The sequence below is a fragment of the Coturnix japonica genome, chromosome 2 (genome assembly GCF_001577835.2).
Source record: "Coturnix japonica isolate 7356 chromosome 2, Coturnix japonica 2.1, whole genome shotgun sequence".
NCBI lineage: Eukaryota > Metazoa > Chordata > Aves > Galliformes > Phasianidae > Coturnix > Coturnix japonica.
Window position 1 is genome coordinate 101,341,416 of NC_029517.1, and position 20,434 is coordinate 101,361,849.

The window sequence follows — 20,434 nt, forward strand, 5'->3', positions numbered from 1 at the left end:
TACACAGTAGACTGACCCCTGCTCAGCTGCCTAAGCTGTAAGTGTTCAAAGCAGCATTTACCTTCACATCACTGCTAGAAAGGGAGATGTATGATGCAAAGAAGTCATGTTGTAAGTATCTTAAATCTTCTAAAGAATGCAACTGCTGCTTCTTTGGAAGTGGTTCACACAACCGGCTACAACAATAACTACCAGTTAGGGGCTCTTTAGTTACAGAAAAATAGGTCTTTAATGTCATCTCATTATTAGACAAGCATTTTTGGTAGTTTATGAAAACCAAATGCGTACATAATGGAAGTTAAGAGCTCTCAGTGAAGTCACCAGAAGCTGGAAAGGTGTGGTTGAGCAAAGCTTCTTCTCTGGTTGAACTCCAGCAGCCATCATTGCACACAGTTAAGTGAGTTCCTTTAAAAGGTTTGGTTTAAAATGAAAGAGTTCATTTAAACATCTGGAGGGAAAGGCACTTAGTACTGCAGTTTCCAGAATATCATCTGTCTGTCTTCCCCTCCAGTAATAACACTGTTGCACTGTTCATTCATCCACATGGAGGTTACAGCACCTGGAGGAAAAGAAATGAAAAAAAAAACCAACAAAACAGACATGAGTAGTAGTGAAGAGAATGGAACAAACTTAAGTCAGTTCATCAGGATCATCAGTCAGTATTTTGCATTACATTGACAGTATATCCAGTAGGAAGAGCCGCCTTGTATACTGTTAACCTCAGTGACTCCTTGGTACACTGCCTCAGTCACTTGAGGAAAAGGAGGCAAACTGAATTGACACACAGAATACAGATCACAGCAGCGAAAGGAGTCACTGGGAGAGGAGGAGAAAGTTTTCCACTTTGCCCTTTGGGCTTTACATATTAGAACTGTAGCATGTTAAAATGTATGCCTAGCAGCTCACTTTTAAACATTCTCCTGGCTATTGACTGATACGTTAACTTTGCAATTAGAAAACTCATGTGCATCTGTTCAGTCTCATAACTACAGTGGAAGAGCACTGCTGGTTTACATTTCCTAGGAGACTCAGGTGTTACCTGGGACAGAAGAAAAAGGTACATGTCATATCATGAGCCACTGAGGAGTGGAGCAAGTGGTTCTCAAAGCTTGTGAACACAGACAACAAAATAGGAAGCTCCCAGGAAATTTGAGAACAAGAATAGTTCAGCAGTACCTGCATGTCCTTTGATTCTTTCAGTGACTTTTCCACTGAGGAGGTCCCAAGTCAGTAATTCACCAGACTGACTTCCTGACAAGACAGTATTTCCATCCCACCTGAAGCACCTGCAAATAACTCTTTGTCAGTACACTCAGAACTTCTGTATACAAGCAAGAACAAATAGGAAAGGCTACTGCCTGTTTCCTACTTCAACCCTCATCTCTTTACCTGATACGTCTGTTTTTTTCACCAACTAAAACATACACAATGCTGTATCAACTGAGTGCTCTTTAAAATTCAAAAGCCAATCATCTCTTCTTAGCTTACATAAAAAATAAAAAGGAGCTTTGGAAAATAAAGGTTATTGACAGAGGTGATGCAATAAGAGAAATTATAGTAGCCAAAGTTCTGGAAGAGCAGGTTGGTGCTACAGCTAAACAGCTCTTTTTCAACACTGTCTTTTCTTGTTGCTATGGCCAACCACTGAGCATCTCCACAGTTAACTAAGCTGGGCATGCAGCTTCATAATCCATACATACGTTCTCAGGATTACCTTTGTGGCTCATCAGCAGTCACAGAAGATATAAGCATTCCAGTCTGTACATCTATTACTTTAAAACAATAGTCTTCTCCCGCGCTGAGTAGGTGTCTACCATCTATACAAGAGAGCAAACCATGACAACAACAAACAAAAGGAGCACGTTTAGATACGCAGTACGACATGTTGGCTGTGATAGGCCTGACCTGCTTTACAGAAAATTTACATTGTCTGCAGGCATACAATGATAAACACTGGTCTAGAATCTAGACTACTGGTCTGCAGTTTGGCCTTGCATCAATTAAAAATGTCTTATAGCAGAGAAGTGTCTCAGAATCAGAATGACTGAATTGGAAGGGACCACCTACTTCCAACTACCACGCCATTCCCCTTAGACTAGTAATTCCAATAACCAGAGTCTATGACATGTAATCAGGAACCCCCAGGTGTTTATGTTAAGCTGAAATCCAACATACCAGGACTAAACGCAGCATCGAACACAGTACCGGAATGACACGACAACTGGTGCAGCACTGTTGCTGTGGTAACATCCCAAACACTGATGGTGCCCTCTTTGGTTCCAGATGCCAGTATTGTGTTTGAAGCTGTAAGGTCGATCGTATTTACCTAGAAGTTAAACATTACAGACTACTTTTAGTACCCGTATTCTCCACTGTAATGCAAAACTTTACCCTTGAGGTTTATCAGAAAGAACCAATGGCAAGGAATTTCCTTTAAATATAGTGTAAGAGTGACATTAGATGCTGTAAGAAAAGTGCACAGCTGCATGTGATTAACTGCACAGAATAGGAACACAGAACTCTTCTTGCTGTCGCTTTGCTCCTTAAGAGCAGGCCTTTCAACCAAGGAAGGAGGGGGTGCTGGAGAGCAGGACGCTCACCTCAGGCAAGGTTATGCCAACAAAAGCCAATGAAACAACACTGCCCCAGAAACACCCAAACCCCCTAAGAGAAAAAAACACACAGTAAAACAAAGCACCACCCCAGACAACCCTCATACTTCAGTTGCTCATTAAAACGAGAGTCGGGATCATCTGATATAATCTCAAATGCCGAGGTATTGCACCTCTGTCTGCATACTTACACTAACGTCGTGCTCTAACTCTGCAAGCAATTCAAAGCAGTTTCTTTTATTGCTCAATGTCTCTCCGGGTACGCATTTCCACACCTACAACACAGACATTTAAGTTTGCTCAAGGAAGCATTAGTGAAATTGGATGAGTTTCTCCCTTACTTAATGCTCACAGAACAAGTGCTGCTTGTGTAACTGCAAACCTCATCTGTGTGGCACAACAGCAACTGGCACCTTAAACTGATCATGTTAAGCAAAGCAATACCTTAAACATGACTGTGTTGATTACCAAGTAGATTACCAAAGCACTGTATATCACAGCACTGAATGGATACTTAGCACAAGGTGGCTTTGGGAAATGCTTTCCTACCTCTAACTTCCACATTATTATTCAGTCTACCTGTATGCTTTCAATTAGCTGAAGAAATACACTACAGAACTACAATTAGGAGCCTGTTCTAGTCAGCAAACAATTGTCAATCCAGGTCACAAAACATCCCAATTCTTCCAATAAATGTTGTTCACCCCAAAAAAGGAAATTAATATTAAGTCAGAGTGAATGACACTGCTTTAAAGTAACATTTCACCTTTGAAAACTGTTGATGTAAAGCTAACACAAGATAAACTACTTGTACAACTTCTATTATAATATTTATAGTAGTTTATAAATATGATCTAAATGATCTAAAAATATTCCACTCCAATGCATGTCTCTGGCCAAATATCAACTGCTAGCGATAAATAGTTACTGAAATATTACAAACTCGCATACAGACCTTCACAGTGGAATCCCAGGATGCAGAATACAAACACCCATTGCGCCAACAAATTTTACTGACAGCGTCGTCGTGTCCCATTAAGATGTCCTGCCGTCTTCCAAATGCAATTGAATAGAAATATCTAGCAGGAAGAGAGCATAAAGGCATTATACCTTCAAGAAAACATGAACATATTGCTCTGAATTGATGAAAGTAACTTCTTTTCTACAGCTTCTAACAGGAACCAGACTGGTATAGAAAATAAAACCAGAAGTACAGATACCACATTTTATCAGTGACCTTCTGTATCTGTAACCAAAAGGATAACTACCAAGGTACTCAGTTTAATTCAGTGGAGTCAACAGGAAGTAAATACTCACATATTATTGTCCCATGAAGAACTTATGACAGTGGTATCTCCTGGTAAGATGATGCAAGATGACAAAGCCTGTGGAAAAGGAAAAACAAAGCAGTGCTCTATTTCTGACCCTCAAAGAGAAGTACATTAACATGGCTCTGGAAAACAAGGAGCGCAACGATCTTTTATATGCACAACATTCAGGTGTTGCATGAATGTTAATTAAGAAAAACCTTATGAAAAACTCCAGTAAATACAAAGTTAACTCCAGAAACACACACACAACTGATGGATTGGATCTCCTTTTCCCAAGTACTTCAGGTACGAGGCATGTGATTCCACCACACTCGGGAGAAACCAGCCAGCTTTTCATCTTTCAAGCTATGTCAGTTCTATACACAAGCAGAAACCTGAAGAGACAAGTTTTCTTTCATGTTGTTTTTTTCCATGACAGCAACCTATCTGCTCTGCTCTTTGAAGCAATGGATATCGCTATGTAATTTCTATTATTCTCAACAGCAAGAAACAAACAAACTGAATATTCTTTACAGACATCTTCCCAGTCACATCACTGGAAGTAGAAGGAAAACAACAGGGCAATGCTTCTGTGTCATCACAAAATCTGTTTTTAAGAACAGCAGGCAGCTGGAATACAAAGAGATTATTGCTTCTGGCTTTGCTGCAACAGATAACACTGAAACCTCCAAGGGGGCAGGAGAAAATGAAGAGAACAAAAGTGTACACGACCTCCTCACTAGAGACTAACTTGGACTTGGAGCTTCCTTTGTACATTGTCAAGAGGAGCATGTAAAGACAGGCTCCAGTGTCTTGACCTGTCTGCTCATGCCAGGGTATCTTTGTCTACCACAAGACCTTCCCTATATAGCAGAAAACTCAGAGCAGCATTAACACATAAGTAAAGAGAACCATTTAATGCTCCCTTCCTGCATCCACAGAACGTGATCTCCCTGGAGGCCCAAAAGGGAATCTCCATTCACTCTGCTAAATGATCCACATGTCATATAACTGAGGAGTCAGGAGAAGAAAGAACACACTGAGGTACACTAAGACACTAAGAGACATTTCTGTGAGTAGCTTTCAAGAACTCTACTGATGTTTTTATTTTGCCAGCAGCTTACCATGTTGGAAAAGGACACGCTTCTTTGGAGTGTTTTTGATTCTTTGGAGAACATCTTCAAAGTTGAGTCTAAGGATAAAGGACAAAGCACATTACATATAAAATGACTTCTTGGTTTATCTTAGAGAAGATAGAAATTTAGTGTCTGTTTGAAGATTTATATATTCAGTTGCTAAAATCAGGTATGTGTTTGTTTCTCAGTCTTCAAATTAATAATCTAAGGTGAGAAGTTAACACCTTCACAAGCCTAGACGTGGAAAACATTGAAATCCATGGAGATCTGAAACTTAAACATCTATTTAATTACAGTAAATATCTATCTAACTTTATTAATTTCCATAATGGGTGACTTGCAAACGTAACAAACCAAAAGCAAGCAAAAGTAATGATGTATATGAGAACTTCAGTATTTGCAAGAATCAACAGGGCATGAAGTGAAAATGAACATCTTGTATGTGGCAGAACATTAGGGCTGTGCTCCTTTGAAAACTGCACAAATGAGAACTCAGCGATCCCATTTAACTCTGCCTTAATTTTGCTCTCACATTTCAAAGCTGCTTGCTTCTTCGTTCACAAAACATCACCTGGTGCTACAACTTACTGAAGCATTTGCACTGCAGGTTTGAGGCAATAACTGCAATAATACCCACCTTGGGATGTGGTGAACACCGAAGACCCATTGCAGGTGACTGCTATTCCTGTAATTGCCCTGTTGAATACAAGTAAGCTCATCAGTGACTTCATAGGCTTTGAAACATACCCACAATACTGCAAATTAAATACTGCTGAAATCTGGTATTTGATTTCTATTAAAAAAAAAGTCAAGATATTCAGTGAGATTAAAAATACTACAGTGGTGAACAAGATGCCCACATACATAAATGTATCTTGCTGTCATCAGTACAGGTTCCCTACAAGGTTCTGCAAGTACTTCATCCTCATTGGAAAGGACATGCCCATGTGAAAGGATTAATGGTTTCCCATTCAATCTTCCCAATGTGGGATTAGCTGGGCGTTGTCAAAGTTCACTTGAGATGGGGCTGCTGGTGCACAGCTCCCTAGGGACCCATCAGAACACCAGTGGGGTATCTGGATTACCTTACAGCCCATAAATGGAGACTTTACAAACTCCTCACAAGGAGACAGCTCTGGGTTGTGCAGTAGCTGAGCTTTTAATTGGCTTAAACGTTCAAATTAAATAGTATTAAGTTAGGTGCTACTGTACTTAGACAACTTAGATACCATATAAGCCCTAACCCGTTGTTCTAATAGACTCACAGATGCTTCTATCCCTAATTAAATGCAACAGTTGTGACTGAAGAGGGAAGAGCAGTACCTACTCTTTGTGAATTTTATATTGTTCCTCTTGTCTTAGTTTAGATATATTGTTCCAAGCAAGCGTAATGCTTTCTTCTGTCAAATCTTCAAATGATTCTTCATGTGGAGAAACTACGACAAAATGCCAAAGTAGAGTTTTACCATATACAGAAATTGGAAAGATAAACGTCGGGAAGTAGGTGAAGGTACAAAGATAAATACAAAAGTGCAGAAATCTCACAGATCTCCAGGAATACACATTTCTGGTTACTGTACACATTGAAATGTCAAAGAGTTTCCCAACTGGAAAAGTACCATGAAAGCCACCTACCTATTATCCTACTACATTTGGTTAGGAACATCACAAGTTTATTTTCTGCAGCGTCTCAAAAGTTAAGGGATAACAAAGAGGAAACACACTAAATATAAATTATGTACTGTCAGTACAAAGTAAGTTCTCTACAGAGTTTCACTCAAGCAACGGCAGAGTGGGATAGAGACCCCAGTCTCACACATTCATATCCAGATGTTCAAGTTAAATTCTCAGGCTTCATACAGTTCAGGCTGATGACAGAACCACAGAATGGCCCGGGTTGGGAGGGACCTCAAGGATTATGAAGCTCCAACCCCCCATCACAGGCAGGGCCAATCTCCACCTTTAATACTAGACCAAGCTGCCCAAGGCCCGATTCAACCTGGCCTTGAACACCTCCAGAGACAGGGCATCCACAGCCTCTATGAGCAGCTGTTCCAGCACCTCATCATTCTCATAGTAAAGAACTTCCCCCTGACATCCAACCTAGATCTTTTCCCTCCTTCAATTTAAAACCATTTCCCCTTGTCCTGCTTTTATCTACCCTTTCAAAGTGTTGACTTCCCTCCTGTTTACAGGCTCCCTCCAGGTACTGGAAGGCTGCAATGAGGTCAGCCTGCATTCTTCTCTTCTCCAGGCTGAACAAGCGCAGCTCCCCCAGCCTGTCTTCATAGGGGAGGTGCTCCAGCCCCCTGATCATCTTCGTGGCCCTCCTCTGGACCCTCTCTAACAGCTCCCAGTCCTTCTACTGGGGGCTCCAGAACTGAACACAGTACTCCAGATGGGGCCATACAAGGGCAGAGTAGAGAGGGACAATCACCTCCCTGTCCCTGCTGGCCAGCCCTCTTCTGAAGGAATCATGTTAAGGACATTTCTGTTCAAGAACAAATCTCAACATTATTTAGAGACTGTCAAAGAAGCTGCTGTCGTGTCAGTTTGATTCTAAAGTGTCACAAAAGGCCAAGGAACACAGCTCTCCTACATCTTCAAAAGTAGACACTGAACAGTCCCAGAGGAGGCAACTGGAACATAAAGCAAAGTGCAGGATCACAGCTACAGGATGAGCGTATTTTCAGATTTCAAACCAATCTTGCCAGTTTTTCCTTTAATAGATAATCTCATGGATTGATTTTGACTCTACTTAAAGGGCAAGTGGCCAGGAGAGGCCTATCATGAACTCCTGTGGGAAAAGATAGAGAACTCAAAATTACAAATGAGTTTCATCATCAATTTATCTGTTACACACTTACCTGGAGATTCAGGTATGGAAACGCTGTGACTAGATGTTCGAGAGGAGCTTTTTGGCATTATCCTTTGAGGATGAGGAGTTGTAAACAACTGCTTCGGTGTCTGTCCAAACTCCAAGATCTGCGTCAGCAGAGCTACTTTCTCATTGGGGTCCATAATGCTTTAAAGAAACAACATGATTAGTCAGGGCAAGTTCTTTCTTTCCACCCTGGAAGCACAGGCTGAAAGTACAGTTACTGCCCTCATCACAGAATTGATTTACCACAGACACAACAGACATTCATACAACAGCTCCACAATTCAATTTCCAAATCAGAGAAACCAACACAAAGAAGAGTTCAAGTAACGATCTTTGAACATCTGTTAAAATTGACAACCTGGTACCAGTTCACTGGCTTATTTTACAGCCAGCAGAGAATGTGAAGAGATAACAATAAATTTAACTGTTTTTACAAAAACGTTCAAATTCTCCATTACCTGTTTAAATCCACTCCTCCTTCATAAGTTAATGGGTGAAACACTGCAAAAAAAAATATATATAAGTATTTGTACAAGATAAAAAAAAACAAGGTTTATCCTGGGCTTGAATCTAAGAGACTCAGAAGCAGTTTCCAAAGCCAGCTCCTTCATAAAGGAAGAAGAGCTTATTTAATCTTCATGAAGGAGAACGTCCTCCCACCTCCCCAAAAATTCATGGCTACGTAACTAGATCTTTGGTAATTTTATAGACAGGTAACAGAATATAGCAAGAAAGATCATAAAAGTCTATGCTCCAGCTTATTCAATGTAACACTACTGGGTTGCAAACTTTGCGAATTACATTGCCCTGTATATGAACACTGTCTCTTGATATCAACTCATTTGTACACAAGACTACAATCACAGCATAGAAAATATTCAGTGCCTGTTTGCATGGCTGCTCCTACAAACTCTCATTCCTAATTGAGACAGCCTACTTCAATACTACATTGCTGTGCTACACTGTAACTAAATAACAGGAACGCTGCAGAATCATCTCAGCTACCACTAGTGAATCACAGAATTGCTCAGGCTGGAAAAGACCTTAAAGATCATCAAGTCCAATCACAATCTGACCATACTACCCAAACTAACAACCCTCTGCTAAATCATGTCCCTGAGCAAAGATTTTACATCTTCAAAGGTGAAGGCAATATATTTTACAAGTAAGGCACTATTGCCGGTAAGGAAAACCTATATTTCCTTTTAGGATCAAGCATTTAAAGCACAGTAATAAAAGCAAAGACAACCTATCAATGTGTACCTACCATTGCAAGCTGTAACAGCTTTACTTCCTTTCTGTTTGCAGCCAAATATGAGGTCAATCCACTCATGAAGATGCTCTGATACATACTCACTTTCTAAAGCCTCTTGGCTCTTCCGAAGGAAGTCATCAGGACCTGGCAGGTTAATTAGAGAAGATTTGAGACAGGTTAATTAGATATTTCCCACTTACTATCGTTATCCCTCTCTGTTCTTCCAGAAAGAACCAAACCAGAAGACCCATACTAAACTCAAAACTGCTATGAAACAACTCCAGAATATATCCATATTTAACACCAAAAATTACTTCAGAAAATAACTGAGAGCTTTTGAGAAAAAAAAAATAAAAAAAAATCCCAGGAAATAACAACAATAATCCTGAATTCATTCATAACACAAGAAGCTGGACTACTACCTGATGCCCAAGGGGGAAGCTCTACATCTTCAACAGTCTTTCCACCCTGTCTTTTTCCTAAGTCCAATTTCAAGCTGTTTACTAGAAAGCTAGAATCGTTTTCATAAAATTCTGGAATCAACTGGTAGAAAAGAAATAAGAAAGGAAAAAGTTCTGAGGTTAGCTTAGCTTTAGTCACTTTAACTAGAAGACATTCAGTAAACACAAAGTTATCCACGTTCACACATTCAGGCCTGAAGTTGGATAGCAATTCCTCCAGGCTTTCCTATTTGTCAGAAAAGAAGCACTGGAAATTTCCTCACATTACAGTTTCAGACTTCCAACTCCTGATATCCACATCTTCCCTCTTCTAGTTTAAAACCATTCTGCCTTGTCCTACTGCTATCAGACTGCAAAAAAATCAGCCTCCTTTCTATTATAAGCTCTGTTTAAATAATGGAATGCCACAGTGAGGTCTCCTCCAAACTGAGCTTTCTTAACCTTTCTTTAGAAGGGTGCTCCAGCCTTTAAGATATTTTCACAGCTCTCCTCTGGACCTGTGTCTGTCTTGTACTGCCCAGGCCTGGACACAGCACCCCAGCCAGGGCTTCACAAGGGCATAGCAGAGGAGGACAGTTACCACCCTTGCCCTGCTGGCCATCTGTCTATTGATGCAGCCCAGGATACAGTTGGCTTTCTGAGCTGCAAGCACATACTACTGATTCATCCTCAAGTCCTTCTTCACAGAGCTGCTCTCAACAACTTTTCCAGCCTGCACAGATATCTGGGATTACCCAAACCCAAGCACAACACTTTGCACTTGGTATCCTTGAATCTCATCAGGTTCTCTCAGACCCACCTCCCAAGCTTGTTCATGCTCCTTTAGATGGCATCCCTTCCTTCTCTTATATCACCCGCACCATTCTGCTTAGACTTATAATACAGCCAAATCCCAGTAGATGAACCCAATACCTACAATTGCACGTTTCCCCCTTAGTCCTTCAACATTCATAATGACATTTCTGTCAAATGAAAAGACAGAAGACATACGAGGAATCACACAATTACAGAGGAAAAAAGGGTTCAAAACATGAAAGGACACAAAGTGCCATCGATAGCTGAGATAAAATATAAATGAATGAAGATCAACAGGAGACATCTGAGTCCTGCACAAGTGCTTAAACTCAAGTTTCATTTCCTGGCCATTTACCTCTTTGAAATCTGTTGCTCCATCCAAACAGTTTTTCCAGGTTTCTGCAACACTAGACAACATATCAATGACACATCTGTTAGAAGACACTCTAAATGCTTCGCACTCCCTTGATGCCTGTTTTAAAATGACAACTTACATACAGACAAAATGTAAGCAAACCTGTTGAACATTCTGTCGGCATGATCAAACTTCCCGTTCTGCAGACAGAGCATGTATTCTGGAGCTAGAGAGGAATAAGAAGTCAGCATCTTCCTTCAAACCTTGCCTGCTTCTGAGGCAACTGTCTGAACAGAAGGCACGTAAAAGCAAACTCACCAACTCTAACAAGATAAAACAAAACGTAACCCGGGGATGAATAGTGGCTCCCATACATGAACTTAGGTTCAGGCATTTCCTCATAACGTGTCTACAACATAAGAAGGAAGAGAGGACTGTTTAGTATCAGCGCTCCTGCTTTCTTTCACTATTTTACTCACAGTCTCTATAGATTTACTAAAAAAAAGTGAGAGATGAAGGCCACCCATTACATTTCTTTTTCCCATAGACAAAACACATTTTAAGCACTAATAAGCATGCAGATTTAATCAGGGCAATCAATAAGGCACAAAGGTTCTTACAACTCATCATCCAGAATTATCAGGTCTTAACTTTTTTCTTCTCTTACTTTCCCCACGCTAAGGCAGTGATATAACTTCAAAGGAACATGAACACTGACTTCCCCCTCTTTGCCTTTCATGTGAAGTTTACTAAGGTTATGGAAGAACACATTGATTGAACTCAACCTGGCACATTTCTTCATGACTTTTACAGGTTATCCCTAGAACCTGCTGTACTTGAAATGAGAAGCCTATTAGTGAAGTAAATATGAGATGGCTAGTAGTTTGAGGAAACAGCCTGATCTTAGAAAGAAATCTTTAGTTAATGTTATTGAAAATATAACGCTGATCGTATTTGTACACAGAATCTGAAGAACTGTACGTGATTTGGGAATTATTAACTTACCACAGCAATGAATTGAAAGCAAAGAAACTGAGGACCTTCTATCTCTAATTGTATTATTTGACTGCTTGTGAAAAAGAATGCCCACTTATTCTGAGAAATGGAAGAAATACATGCACTATTATCTGCACGGGGGATCTTCATGATACTCCAATCTCCACAACTCCCTATTTCCTCCCTTTGAAGCATTCTCCCTTAAACTCTGCATCTTCCTTTGCATTGCTCCTACTTTGCCATATTTTACATTATGCTTTTCATTCTTTTGCTCTTAAAGTTTTATGTTTTTCATTATAGTAGTTATATGACTTGGTGGTTTTTATAACAACCAACCTAACATAAAGAACATTTAAAGGTACAACACATAAGAATGGTACTAAGGTAGAGAAACTAGACTCAAATAATTTGAGATTTTTCACTCGTAAAATCAGTACAGATAAATATCAAACTGAACACAAATGTGATGAGGTTTTATAGGCAAGTTTGTTTATAGGTCTGCATACTTCCCAACAGTTGCTTGACAAAGCTTCTTCTATCGCTAACATGCACAAGGCCAAAAGCATACTACAGATAAAGATATACATACCAATAATCTCTCAAGTCTCTCTTTATTCAGGGCACCAATTGGTTTACTAAGGTCACGGAATGTTGCAGGTTTTGTCAGATCTGGAAAAAACGGACCATGAATCATTCCTGCTAAAAAGGGGCATGTTCCGATCAACACTAAAACCCCCCAAACACCCTAACAACAGGAAAACAACAACAGAAACACTCAAATTATTTCCTCCCCAATTACAAAAGAATAAAATTCTTACCATAAGCACATACTTGTATCCTTACTCCCCAGCAGACTTATCTCAAATTTCTTGCTTAAGAACTAGTGGTTATACATACTTCACAGTTATTGCAACTAATATCATCTGATACATGAGACATAATGTACCAGCTAGTAGCCAGTATAGTTTTCTTTCTACTTCTATTCAGCATGCTACAGTTAAAACCACCAAACAATCAGACTGTAGAATCTGAGTAGGTGCTTCCCCTACTCCACTGGTTTTAGAGGAACTCAATCCTCGAAAGGACAAGCTTCCAACACACATTAAAAAAAGGCCCTTAAAAAAACTAGCCTACTTAGACACAAGCCTTGTTGGCTTCTTTTAAATTGTAGTATTAAAAACCTGCCCAAGAACACCTAGATCTTATTCATTTCAATGCATCCACATTGTTCCAAAGGCCATTCTAATGGTTCTTACGCATTTCTCCAAATCACAGGCAGTCTTGGAATCTTCAATAGTAATTTTCAAAGTAACTGAACAGACACAAAACGCTCTGAAAAGTGATTTTTTTCCACAGAAAAAGTGGAACGATGGAGGTATTTTTTCCAGTGAGCTCCAGAGTAAGAGTAATACACATTAAAGCATCTAAGGCCAATAACGACGGGTGCATCCTGATATACTTGGAACATCATGCAGTGAAACACATTCCTAATGCCTTGCCCCAAGCTGCCAAGCATGATGCATTAACATGTCATCTCGTATACGCATACCTAATTCTGCACTAGAGTAGTCTGCTATGATCCAGGGAAATACAGGATACTGGGAGAGATCATTGCAGCTCCTATCAGCCAGATTGTTGAGATGAAGTAGATACTGGTAGTTTGATATGTGTCCTCGCTGCCATTGCAACATGTAGCTCTCAGCTGTATGCTCTGTAATATGATTTTCTGAAATAAAACCAAACATTACGGGTTTGAGGTTTGGAGTTCCACTCATAACATTTCACAGAGATCAACATTATTCAAGGTAATACAATATAATGATTGGCACAGAAGCTTAAAATAAAAAGGTAGAGTTAAGTGGCGATTGTATGTTTCAATAGATGCTACACTTAATGCGTTTTGTAAGACGTGTTCAGATAGGCCTAGAGGAGTATTAGAACTGAATATGCAAATAAAGGATGGGAAAGAGCCTGTCTGTCTATGAAGGTAACAAAAAACATTTGTAGACCATGAACAGCTTTCTTGGCAAACAGAACTTTAAGACTCGAAGTTTCTAAAAGCATCTCTGCTAGGAAACCAAAAAATTAAATATATTTTTCTACTGGTCAGCTAAGAATGCCCACTGACAAGATAGAAAGGAGCCACACATGGAAATAGAGAGCAGTTTTAGAACAACTAATACAGAGAGACTAGTGGAAGGTGCAACTTGACCACCACTCAAGAAAATAGGAACTAGGTACCTGAAGCTTCAATTTAAAGCAGTGTGCAAGGGCTCAAGAAACTCACAACTGCTTTACTCTCTATTCAGTGGCTGTACACAGAAATATGCCTCTTGACTGTATAATGACCCAGGAGCACTGATTTCATTCTGTACCTCAGTCTTAAGATAAATTTCAAGAGGTTTCTTTGTTGTCTTGATTCTGTCCTGTAATGTGGAGATTTAACAACTGAAATGTGCTTTTCTGGTTTTTAACTATTCATGCTACCAATCCAGCACCTCTACAAGTGCCTGAAACAGCAGAATGACTGTAATCATGGCAAGAAGCCCTCCAAGTCAGGCTCCTCATCAAGTAACCACTGTAGAACTATATCCTTGCTATGAAAATTGTTACACAGTACACTTCTGGTATACTTCTGCATGCTTGTTTTACTCCTTCTCTGTCAACAGCTGCTCTTTCTCCTGGTTGAAGTCTTCAAATATCTCTTACTGCTATTTGTTGCTGAAAGCTAGAATATATTCAGAAACCGAAGAATTGATATTTCTACAGAACATTAAAATTATTCAAATATTACCACTGGAATTGCTAGGAAAAGGAATTCAGATTAGCATGCGGTAGGCCTGTTTTAAGTAGGATGGAGAAAACATATTCCAGTCCTCATCTTGCCACTGGAAGTTCTACAAATAAAAACTGGGAGCACCTTTGAAGAAAGCTGCCACTGACAGTGGAAGATCCTACTATGATGTTAAGAACATTTTTGGAAGGTTGAGTCTGCTTTCTAATGTCCAGTTTCATCAAGTGCTGCAAGATGGACCAAAGAACTGTTCTGAAAGGGAATGAAGAAAACAAAACCCTATCCAATTTTCCACACTCTCGTACATTTTTTTTATAGGAATGTGCTGACCTCTTTGGAAAGTACAGCCAGACTGGAAGCTTTGACTTCATCAGTCCCTACACTTGGAAATCTCATCTTTCGAAAAAATAGATGATAAAGTTACCCAGCAAACAATGTCTAATGTAGGCCAACAGCACACCATTATTTCAATAAGAGAGAAAATCACGTCAGAATCTACTTCCTTTTCAATAACAAGATGAAAAGACTAAAATGGTTCTGAGGGAATATCCCTCTGTGGATTTTCCACTTATCCCTGAGAACAGTCCAAGCTTTGATGAAGTGGGGAAAACATTAATTGATGCTTAGGCAAATTCATTAAGATAGAACAAGATTTTGGGTACAATAACAAGACAGTACAGAATTTACATGAACACTTTCAATACTGGCAATAAACAGGAGTTCCAATGTTTCAGTCATAGTAGCATTCTAGAAAAAAAAAAGTCTCTTTTCCTGCATTTTCTCATCACATGTGCCAGCATTTTGGAATGTTTCTGTTCATGATCTGCAAAAGATATGCTCGTTTGCTAGGATGTAATGAATGAAGGACTTAATAGAAATAAGAACGTAACTGTTTTAGAAGGGTAGATTTCACCATTCATTGCTGGGCCTTAGTAAAGTTCAGATATTTGTGTGTGTACTTAAAATCCATTTCTTTACAAGGGTTTTCTCCTGTACAGAACACCACCCCTATGAGGACCAGCTGTGCAGCCTGGAAAAGAGAAGGGCCCAAGGAGACATAGAAGCGGCTTTTCAGTATCTAAAGGCTGTAAGAGAGAAGCTGACAGACTCTTTAGGGGGTCTGTTGTGACAGGACAAAGGGAAACCGCTACAAACTACAAGGAAAATGTTTTTTACAATAAGGTTAGGGAAGCACTGGAACAGGTTGCCCAGAGAAGTGGTGAATGTTATGTCGATGGAGGTGTTCCCTTGATCAAGCTGCAGATGTCCCAGTTCACTGCCAGGGAGTTGGACTAGATGGCCTTTAAGGTCCCTTCCAACTCCAACAATTCTAGGATTCTTTACACAGACTTAATGGGGCAGGAGAGGAATCCACCCATACAGAACATAATTCAGCAGAATTGATCTTACGTACTCTTTTCTGTTGAAGATAGTATTTTTTTTCCTTTGAAGGTACATGTTAAGTTGCAGATCAAAATAATCAGTTTCACTTCAATACCATTATCTCAACTTCCATACCCAGCTCTTCAAATACAAACAAAACATGCAACTTTTCAACATCCATTTTGAACTTTGCTGTCTTCTATTAAAAATTCTTATGGCTACTACAGCTTTTAATTCTTCCCACAAACCAAGAGAGAAAAATCCAGACAAATTTCGTCCTTGCGAGGAACTACAAACTACATTAATAAATAAATGCTGCAAACCTATATATGTAGCAATAAGGTAATAGAGCTCATCTCGATCTTGACAGTTGTAGAATTTCAGGTAGATGTCAGAACAGATATCATTTTCTGTGCAAAATACTTCGAGTCCCTTCAAAATTAAAGAGAAGGAAAAAGCAAATTGAAAGCAGTTATTAACAAGCCATAACATTCATGCTTTTACAGAATATTCCAGTTACTAATGTCTACAACTTAGTGCTGGTCATAGTTTTACATACATACAAGTCTAGCATTTTCATCTTTCCTACTTCCAACCATAACAATATTCCATTTACACCCAGTCAAGCAAACAGAATAACAGGTGTGCATAGACAGTCTCTACCCAGCTTGTTTAAGGGCAGGTAATGTTTTATTGGAGGTGTTGTTTATCTGTTTTTTAGTTTAAATGTGTTTTGCGAGAAAGGTTTTGTTCAAGTCTGAATTTTCAGTGTAAATGCTGGAAGAACACAACTGAGGTTCCACTGCTGCACTGTCACATATAGCAGGGTTCATCACTCCACATTAGTTTCAATCTACAGTAGTGATCAGACACCCTTCATGAATCAATCCAGAGAGAAAATGCCTGAGAAGGCAATTCATTCCATCCTAAGATAGGTGTTTGAGATAAATAGAATGAATTGCTTCCTGGAAGTGCTCCCTTCTCTCCCCCTCTACACCAACTGCTTATAAAGAAAGTTTTTCATCCTTGACAGAATTTGCTTCTTATGTTTTCATCTTTTTGACAACACAAGGAACTAAAACACTTCAAAAACAGGAAGTATTTTATGAGTGCTGTTCACTGCATAATCCATAGTTTTTAAAACTACTTCTGCCTAACAATGCATACAATTTCGACTGGTCCTTAAATAGAACTGGTTCTTAAATAGAAACTATATACACAGCATGTTGTTTAAAAAACAAAAAGAAGTATTTGAGCTTACCAGTGGCATTAGACCGTGTCTTCTTTTATAGATGCGGCGTACATTTTGCAGTGTGATTCGTACTACTGGTTTCTGTAGGGAGAATGGGGCAGAGGGATGGAAAAGACGGAGACGTGTTCTTCTACCTTAACCTTCCCAGTCAACCTGAAGTTTCTCTGAACTAGGGACACTAGGCAGTACAAAAGCTATATCATTCCATATCACACTAGCAGCCAAACAGTGGTTTTAAGCCGCTACTTTAAAAAGAAGTTCATCTTTGTTGTAGCTTCACATCACAGCTTAAGACTAAATAACAACTTGTTTATCACCCAAATTTCTTGCCAGTAAGCATAATCAAGCAAAAGATGAGCAGAACACACAGAACTATACTAAAAATAAGGTAGCCATCGGGCTCGTGGGCACAACGTTTGCTGAGGGTGCCACCTGATGGACAGAAATTGAATGCATTCAGTCACAATAAGCCACCATAATAATCTGGAAGCAGATTTTACTTGTCAGGACATGTTTTTCAGATCTTAGAGACCTGTTAGAACTACTGCTGCTATTTCTTTGTGATTAAATTCCAAAGCAGCAATCCATCTGCAATATGCACTCAGTTTTCCAATAGGGAAAGAAACACTCAGATTAATAGAAAACCTAGCTACAAACTTCCTAGCTAATAGGAAGTGAATGAAAGCTCTCATCAGGCAGGGGCAGCACCACAGATTAACACTAGAAACTCGAATTATGTGCTACAGAGTTATTTTAAAGAATATTAATGGAGAACAAGCAAAGAATATTCTGTGCTCTGTCAACGTTAAGAAAGTTAGCTCAGAACCTCAGAGTACTGAATCTAACAAAGCAGCAGAAATTACAGGAAAACTAAGGACCTTTTCTCAGAAATGAAAATAAATCTTGGAGATGTGCCCTACGTGCATTTAAGGGGAATAATACAAGAACTGGAAACTGTCCCTTAGAGGAGCAGTGTGCTCAAACCATATGCAAGACCATCTATGAGGCACTTACAGGATATCCATTAAGAGGCTGGAAGTACAAGTTAGCATCAGTAACACACACATGCCCTGGATTAGTCACCAGTGGTGTCACCATTTCTGCTTTACATTCCATACGCAGTGTTTCAGAAATGCTTTGAAATCTACAAGTGAAGAAAGGGAGTAAGTTTACTTCTGGTTCTTACATATGCATGGCTATCCTTAAATACTTCAGGTTAGTTTATAACTTCAGCACATCTGAACAGGGATGCTTTAGGTGTGAAGAAGGTTCTTTGTTGAAAACTCTAACTGGCAGCCCAGAAAGGAAAGCTGTACGTACTGCTTCATTCTCAGAGCAGTAACCTGTTACTACTTATCTTATATACTGCTTTATTTGGCATATACCAATACCTAACTTGGAACAAATGCATGGATAGAACAGCCTGAAGAGGAAAAAAAACAGGAAAAAAAGTAACTTGTACACTTTCACTACACAGAATTTTCTATTCTCCACACCAAATTTTTCAGAATATTAAAAAAGATAAATCTCTAATTTAGACAACTTACGCTGCCCAAAGAAGCACCTACTATGTAATGAAGCCATTGACTAAAACACCAACAGGTAAAAAACAAAACATTTTCCCATAAGTTATCAGAAAGATACCTGTTTTTATCAAATGAAGTTCTAGCCAAACGGGATTGCAGTATAGCAGTTATCTAATGTGAAAGAAAAAATAGATTAATATGGCTTAGGATTGAAATGCAATTAGAATTTCATTAGAAACAATAATATTCTGAAATAATCAGATGCTTACCATGGCAGCTTGATCTCCCATCTTATCTAGACAAGAAGCCCTGTAGAGCTAAAGGACAGCGAACTAAGTGAAACAGCACTGATCTCTCACAGATTGAATGTCTATAGCAACTAGGAGGGCATTAGCATTCTTGTTGACTAAAAGAGCACTAAAAGAGCTATTATTTTTTCCTCTTTAAAGTTGAACGCATTCACTCATTTTTATTGTCGAGTAATTTGTCAATATATCATCATCATGGATAGTAGAAAGCTAATGAGAATAGCTTATAACAGATTTTAGAACTAGAAGGTAAGTTCAACTGCTGCATCTTAAAAACCAGATAGTCAATGAATTTCACTTGGAGAAAGGAATTACTTAAAAATACTTAAAGAAAGCTGCCCACTGAATATCAAAAAAGATGCTGTGGAAAAGTGTGTAGTGATGTGATAATCACATACCTGATGTAGAGTTTGCACAACATCTCCTAGTTTCCCAGCTACATCCAGTTGGAATAGGTGTTCTGTTTTACCCTACAATCAAAAGCATATTTGCTACAAAAAAAGCTTGAAATGCAATACAAGGAAAAATAAATTTAACTGAAATAAAACACTGTCAAAGTATGTTTCCCGAGGCTGAAGTATACATCTGAAAGACCGATGTAAAACCTGTTGTTTATTTTATCTTTATAAATCTAACTTCCCATAGTAACTTCCTTGTGCAGTCCTTGGTCAGTTACTTAATATAATATAACATAACAGCTTTGAAGCACTCCATTTAATGTAGCACCAACACCTCCAAGTCTAGAACTAATACATGCTCTTAACTAGTTTAGCATCACATACAGAAGCAAATCATGTATTCATAGAAAGGCTTATATTGGAAGAGACCTTAGAGATCACCAAGTTCCAACCTCCTTGCTACTAGCAGGTTTGGCTGACGCTCAGTCAGGTGTAAATACAGAACTACCACAGCAATGCTATTGATGGTTATGTGATACTTAATAAATCTCGCATTTGGAAGCAAAACAGAGAATACAAGAGAACAGAAATGAGGTTTTGCATGAAGAATTAGTGACAAAGTTAAAAAGGAAAATATTAATATTAAAAATCCTAGTTTGGAAACACCACCAAAACAACCCAAAGTAGTTGTTGGAAATAACTCAGACATTATCTACAGACTCTGCTGTTCAATGTGACAATGTAAGTTTACACCTTGTTTGTTCTTGGAGCCTTTTATTTGAAGAAACATGGCAAGAAATTTAATTGTATGCTTCATTTCCGAACTGTGGAATAAAGTTGGGGGCAAAAACAATGTTTAAATAACTCTGTTTTCCATTTTGCGTTTGTATCTTCATCTACCTCCCGTTTCAGCTGAAAAACCCCCAATTCCTTACCTTGAAGCCTTCAAACTCAAGAATTAGAGTAGAA

At 39.0% G+C, this 20,434-nt stretch overlaps 1 protein-coding gene across 2 annotated transcripts in view; it reads right to left on the minus strand.

Moving 5' to 3' along the window:
* Nucleotides 1-205: 205 nt before the first annotated feature.
* Nucleotides 206-20,434, minus strand: part of NSMAF (neutral sphingomyelinase activation associated factor) — a 31,981-nt gene continuing 11,752 nt past the window's right edge. For both annotated transcript variants that reach the window (XM_015855615.2, XM_015855613.1), the window contains exons 7-31: nt 19,466-19,537; nt 19,029-19,076; nt 18,878-18,930; nt 18,248-18,377; nt 17,243-17,314; nt 16,305-16,413; nt 13,354-13,530; nt 12,394-12,473; nt 11,127-11,217; nt 10,971-11,034; nt 10,809-10,860; nt 9,620-9,740; nt 9,210-9,341; nt 8,401-8,443; nt 7,926-8,083; nt 6,386-6,494; nt 5,696-5,754; nt 5,047-5,114; nt 3,930-3,997; nt 3,568-3,691; nt 2,804-2,887; nt 2,176-2,326; nt 1,715-1,817; nt 1,177-1,286; nt 206-559 (exon numbers count right to left, since the gene is read on the minus strand). In XM_015855615.2, the coding sequence (XP_015711101.1) occupies nt 465-559; nt 1,177-1,286; nt 1,715-1,817; nt 2,176-2,326; nt 2,804-2,887; nt 3,568-3,691; nt 3,930-3,997; nt 5,047-5,114; nt 5,696-5,754; nt 6,386-6,494; nt 7,926-8,083; nt 8,401-8,443; nt 9,210-9,341; nt 9,620-9,740; nt 10,809-10,860; nt 10,971-11,034; nt 11,127-11,217; nt 12,394-12,473; nt 13,354-13,530; nt 16,305-16,413; nt 17,243-17,314; nt 18,248-18,377; nt 18,878-18,930; nt 19,029-19,076; nt 19,466-19,537 (2,373 nt within the window). In that variant the 3' untranslated portion in view covers nt 206-464. The remainder of the gene's footprint in view (nt 560-1,176; nt 1,287-1,714; nt 1,818-2,175; nt 2,327-2,803; nt 2,888-3,567; nt 3,692-3,929; nt 3,998-5,046; nt 5,115-5,695; nt 5,755-6,385; nt 6,495-7,925; nt 8,084-8,400; nt 8,444-9,209; nt 9,342-9,619; nt 9,741-10,808; nt 10,861-10,970; nt 11,035-11,126; nt 11,218-12,393; nt 12,474-13,353; nt 13,531-16,304; nt 16,414-17,242; nt 17,315-18,247; nt 18,378-18,877; nt 18,931-19,028; nt 19,077-19,465; nt 19,538-20,434) is intronic.